Consider the following 5,945-nt stretch of genomic DNA (forward strand, 5'->3'; position numbering starts at 1 on the left):
GACTTTTGATCTAAATTTGATAGAAAATGTGTACGAGCTTGTTTTTAACACCTTTTCAATCTCAAATACTTTGTTTTGTGTTTTTGTTTTTATTTGTTTTTATTTGCACATTTATTTATTATTTTTTGTATAATTTTTCGATTCAAACGATATGCGAATGAAGTGTTGAACTCGACTCCAATCAGAAATTAATTTATTTTATTTCACGAAACAACCGTTTAATGTGTTCGAATGATGAATAGAGCAACGGTGCAATAAACGAAAAACGTGATTAAATCAATTATTCAGATTTTAAATAATTATTTCAATTCAATACCATACATACAATACTTCCGAAATCCAAGGATAGAAGTTTTTGTGGAAACAAAACATTTGAAAAGTAGAAAAACATTTTGAAATCGATTATAGACAAAATAACGAAACGTCACTCTTAATCGTTGTATAGGTAGAAATAAAAACGTGTACAATCGAGGGACATCTGTATTATGTGGAATGTGCATTGTTGAAACTATACCCAATTTTTCATACACATTATATTCTTCTAATCAGATGGAATTGCTGCAGCCATCGGTGTTCACTCTACAGAACTTGCACTGTATTAAATATATTTCTTACGTAAAGTAAAGACTATAGGCAAGTTAAGAAGGTAGTGCTAATACAACTGCCATCACTTCGACTCGGAAACATTTATTGCTCATTGTGATCCTCTCAGAGTTGCAAAACAAATCAGTTATATTACTTACTTTATTTATCATCGGGTTTCTGCCTGATATAGCACTTCTCTCCAGACATCTCTAACATTCGGGCTCCATTTTCATTTTACGTGATACGTGCTAAACTCTGTGAACTTTAAGTGGTTAGGATGGGATTCACTGTAGGCACTATTAGTTCATTACGAAGCGAGTGCTAGGTAACTATTCATTGATGTCACATGGAGGTTAAACGACATCAGTTAACATTTTACAAGTTAAATGTGATAAAACATATTGCCATGAATACTAGCTTCCAGCGGTTCGCAGAATCATTATTTATTATCATCACCACTTGAACGCTTGAATAGTCTTAAAATATATAGTAGATATTGTCATACGATGTCGTTTCACATTATATAATTTTAGGTGCTCATGGATGGCCTAAACTTCGAGTTGGAAAATGAAACAATATTTTAATTATTATTCATTCATAGACTAATGTCTGTAGCAAACCAATACAATATGGAATCATAAATAGAGTCAAAATAGAGTCAAAAAAATTCTAGAAATCAAACGAAAACTAATTGCAACTAATCTATCTCATTTTCAATTACAACAATTTTTTTTTAATTTTATGTTGACAGCACAATTTTGAATTTAAATTATTATGCCAAACTAATAAAATTTCAAATTTAAAATTTTTAATTTTTTTTGATTTAGGTTTCATTAAAAATAATATTTATTAGATGTTACATTTTTTTTAAACAACCAAAAACTAAAAATTAAAACTCCGAAATTCAAATATTTATTTGTTGAGTATAATTAATTAAAGTGAAAATAACGTGCTTTTGTTAATTTAAAAACACTTTCGCAACAAATAAAACTGACAAATACACTTACCATTTTTTTACAACAGGTGGCGCTTTAGTCATTAGAAACCATTTTTGCGAACTCACGCTGCTGACATATGTGCCGCTGTCAAATTGTATTAAGAAGTGTCACGCAATTCGTGCAGATTTCATTCGTTTAGTGAAACTCTGCTTTTGCTAAATTAAATATTGTGAAGTTATACAAATTAGCTAAAATCTAAAATGTCTGGAAGAGTTGCAGCTGTATTATTTGCTAGGAAAAGCCATTTTGTAGCAGCTTTGCCAAAAAACTTACACATTAACGAGTGAGTATGCCGCTGCGCCTAAACAAATAAAAAACTAATGTGACGTAATAATTTAACCAGCTTACATATAATTTTACATTGCTTTACATGACGCAAACTATATGTGTAAACATAAATAATAAATCTTTTTTAATATAGAATTATGGCCAACGGTGTGCTGCCACATAAATCCATAGCCATGTGCAGGCTTTACGGCTCTGAGACTTCCGCTGAAAAAACTAAAGTAGCACAAACAGAAGCAGCCCCACCAAATACCGGTAAAGTAGAAGCCGTGGACAAATTAGCACATGAGGTAGAACATATTACGAAAGAGCTGAATGAACTCAAAGCGAAAAATGATGATATCCTAGATAAGTACAAACGTGCACTTGCTGATGGTGAAAATTTACGTGTTCGGTTGACTAAACAAATTGCAGATGCAAAGGTGTTTGGTATTCAAAGTTTTTGCAAGGATTTGCTTGAGGTTGCTGATACGTTAGGACATGCTACTGCTGCCGTACCTAAAGATGCAGTAAGATCGCTTAAATTTACGAAATGCATTCGTTAATTTCTAAATTTTAGGTAAACGATAAAAACCCACATCTTAAAAGTTTATTTGAGGGTCTCAATATGACGCAAGCATCATTAATGCAGGTCTTTAAGAGACATGGACTTGAACCAATGGATCCCATTAATCAGAAATTTAACCCCAATTTTCATGAAGCTTTATTCCAAAAGGTGTGTACACCAAAGTCATTTATATAATTTATTATTTTTCACAATGCTATTCACTGCAGAATTCATAGTTTCTAATAAAAGCAAGACACAAGCATAAGTCATAAGCATAAGTCTTATCTAATGCGAGAATAATTTGGCATTATCAGCAGATAATTTCATAATTAATTCGGTAAATAAATTTTCTATAGCACAACTTGTGCGTTGATAATGAAACTGAAATTTTTTTGTTGAATGAAGTCTTTAAAAAAACTTCTACACAATCTCTTAATTATCACATTTCGTATATTTAATATAATTCTGTATCACGACACTTAGAATTATATAAAATTCAAATGAAATATAAATTCATCAAAGATTGTTTGAGCATCTGTAATTTACAAATACTCTCTCTAGCAAATTTAAATCTTATCTTATTTCGACAAAGAAATTTTTGTCAAATATGTCGTCTAATGATTACTTATATTAAAAAACATTTCCATTAAACAAGATCATACATTGTTATTAATATTTAAAATATTAAAATATAAATTCTTCTGTTTTAAGTCAATGCGAATATAATTACTTTCAATATTTGTATTTGAGATATTTACGATCCTAAATAACGAGTTTGGTAATCTGATATACTTGTGTTGCTGATGCTTTGTTGTGCTCGCGTTGTTGCACTGTTACCACTTCACTCGGCTACCGAGTTCGTTACTCACAATAGTGAATACATCCCTTGTACATGTATCTTATTCAACTTTATCAAAAATAAATTAATATATATTATATAATTTTTTAAAACATTATTTAAAAATCATAATTAATAAACAAAAATATATTTTGATTTACCCACAGGTGGATACAACTGTTGAGCCGAACACTGTTGTGGAAGTGACCAAATTAGGTTATAAGCTGCACGAACGTTGCATACGACCTGCTCTTGTCGGTGTATCAAAACAATCATGAAATGGTTGTTGTTGATCTTAGTTTAGGACTAATATAGAAAATTAAATTCCTTTGTAAAAGAGAGCAAAACTTGTAGTGTTAACTCAAATATGTCGCTTGTATTATTTCGAGATTCTTCTTGCGACATAAATCGAAAAATGTAAGAAACGCATATTTTGACTTGATTTGTATTAAAAAAATTAAAAGTATGTTATGTTGTGGTGTATATATTTACTTCTATTTTATTATGTAGGCAATATAAATTAATGCTTTATACTTTTAATTACATATTAAAGCATTAAATCTTTGCTAACCAATGTACAAAGAATTTACTTTTACAAATTAAGAATTTATTGTTTATTAAATAGATTAAAACACGTAATATCAATAATATAAAATATGTTTTATATTACGCATTCAAACGTTTGAATTTGTAAAAATTTACAATTTATTTTTTGTTAGAATATTAGAAAAATTAACATGTCATTGAAACGCATTTGTCTCGCCAAGGAAAGCAATTAAGAAATATTTTGCACTTCATTTATAGTTTGTTTTGTTATATTAATATAATATATTGAAAGGTTTTGATTGTCGCAAGATACTACCGAAATTATTTCAATGTTTTCGCCGAATTCAATAATTTCTTTAAATCTTCATCTTGTCCAATTGCCTTCTCAACAGCAGCAATTAATTGCGCATCGATTTTTGTATCTCTGTCATGCGCTAGAGAAAAAGTGCTAACTCTTGTCGCCAATTCTGCTAATTTGGGTTTGCTTTGTAGAAATGTTTCCAATTTCTTTTGTGGTATTTTAGTTACTCTTGCCAATTGTTGTATATGCGGCAGGAGTGCTTTTGGTGTCGCAATTTTAGATGAGTTCACATTTTCCACGACGGATACAGTTTGTGGACGCATTGGTATTGGGTAATGATAGGGTAAAGGATTACGTATCAGCATTGGTTTTTTACTAAAATTACCAACAACAACTGGCAGTGGTAGGTTTCGATATTGTGTAGCAAAACGCGTAATTATCTGAGGCAAAGGCTTTGTTTGTGTTACTGGAGGTTTTATTTGTGTTATTGGTGGTTTTATTTGTGTTGTTGGAGCAACATGAACTGTATCGTGGTGCGGTAATAAGTTGCTGAAATATTTTGACATGCGTTCCAAGAAACCCAGTTGTGGTTTTGGTGTGATTTTTTTGATGGGATCTGTTACTGGTACTAATTTTATATCATTAGAAGTATCTTTACCATACACACTATCGGTTTCATTTTCATCATTTTCTACTGCTGTGCGAGCATTATCTGTGTAGTCAGCGGACTCTAAGTAAGCCTAGAAAAGTAAATGGATTTAATTAAGTAAATAATAATTTTTTTATTTTAAGTATATTTACTTTCAGAAAAGCTATGCCCTTTTCTGTGGAAGTAAGTTGTCTGATTTGTTTTATAGTTTCTGTGGGACTTTTAGTGCCTAATAGTTCACCTAGAGCGGATATAGTGGGTACTTCATCCATAGATTTCAAACCCAATTTATTTTTGGCTATATCTAAAAGATCTTTTGGAAATTCATCTGGGTTAACTATGTTGCCAGGCAAAACAGTTGTAGAGGGAAATTGGCTCATAGCTGGTACAATTTCATACATTGGATATGGTTGCACAGCATGATAGTATGAAAGTAGATTTGAAGAGTTCTTCACCTCAATTGGTAACGGCGTTGAATTTACTGTATTCACCGAAATTGCACTATCCTCATCAAAGAATTTAGGTACGAATGAGACGCGACATAATCCCAAGTTAAGAACCGTAAGCAAGTATATAAACTATTAAAGAAATGATTCAATTCAATTTTTAGATGGTTTAAAAAATATTTTACTTACTTTAAACCACATAACGAAAATACTGAAAATACTATAAACAAAAATAAAAAAACTTAAACGCTTGTGTACCCGCACTGACAACCAAAGGACAACTAATTGAGAATTCTTTGATATGTAATAGAAGCCACTTTCTGAAGCTGATGAAGCTAGCAAAAGGCAAAAGAAAACTCCGTGCAGGAAATACGTAAACAAATACCTGTCGTTCACTTCCACGAACTATCCCCGTAACATGAAAATGGTTAGGTGAAGTATTGAACTAAAGCATTTTTGAATTTTCTACCTGGTAGGTAGAACTTCTCATTGTTTGCTCCATGCTGTGTTTGTGAGGATCTAACAGCGCACACCTTTTTATAATTCTATACGTTTTTGCTATTTTTTATAATTCTTAAATTTTTCAAAGCAACAATTGAATTGTATATTTCTATAAGGAATCTTTCAAATGGTTTTGTGGAAAGATGTATGTACTTTTCACATTGTGTCACTCTCTTCTAGTCCCATAAAAGTAGTTAAATGGCAGGTAAAGATTTTGAATTTCAACCTAATTGTATATATCAAATATTT

At 30.9% G+C, this 5,945-nt stretch overlaps 2 protein-coding genes across 2 annotated transcripts; one reads left to right on the forward strand and one right to left on the reverse strand.

Annotated features, from left to right (window-relative positions):
* Positions 1-1,446: 1,446 nt before the first annotated feature.
* On the forward strand, positions 1,447-3,724 carry LOC119680794 (grpE protein homolog, mitochondrial-like; the record flags this gene model as incomplete). The annotated part of the gene is given in 5 exon segments (XM_038093780.1): positions 1,447-1,503; positions 1,609-1,866; positions 2,005-2,377; positions 2,428-2,583; positions 3,421-3,724. Coding segments are annotated over 4 exon segments (723 nt in total). The 3' UTR covers positions 3,532-3,724.
* A 261-nt stretch (positions 3,725-3,985) lies between these two features.
* On the reverse strand, positions 3,986-5,872 carry LOC119680796 (the record flags this gene model as incomplete). The annotated part of the gene is given in 3 exon segments (XM_038093781.1): positions 3,986-4,840; positions 4,902-5,327; positions 5,385-5,872. Coding segments are annotated over 3 exon segments (1,158 nt in total). The 3' UTR covers positions 3,986-4,120.
* Positions 5,873-5,945: the final 73 nt, after the last annotated feature.

This window comes from Teleopsis dalmanni, chromosome 2 (assembly GCF_002237135.1).
Source record: "Teleopsis dalmanni isolate 2A chromosome 2, ASM223713v2, whole genome shotgun sequence".
NCBI lineage: Eukaryota > Metazoa > Arthropoda > Insecta > Diptera > Diopsidae > Teleopsis > Teleopsis dalmanni.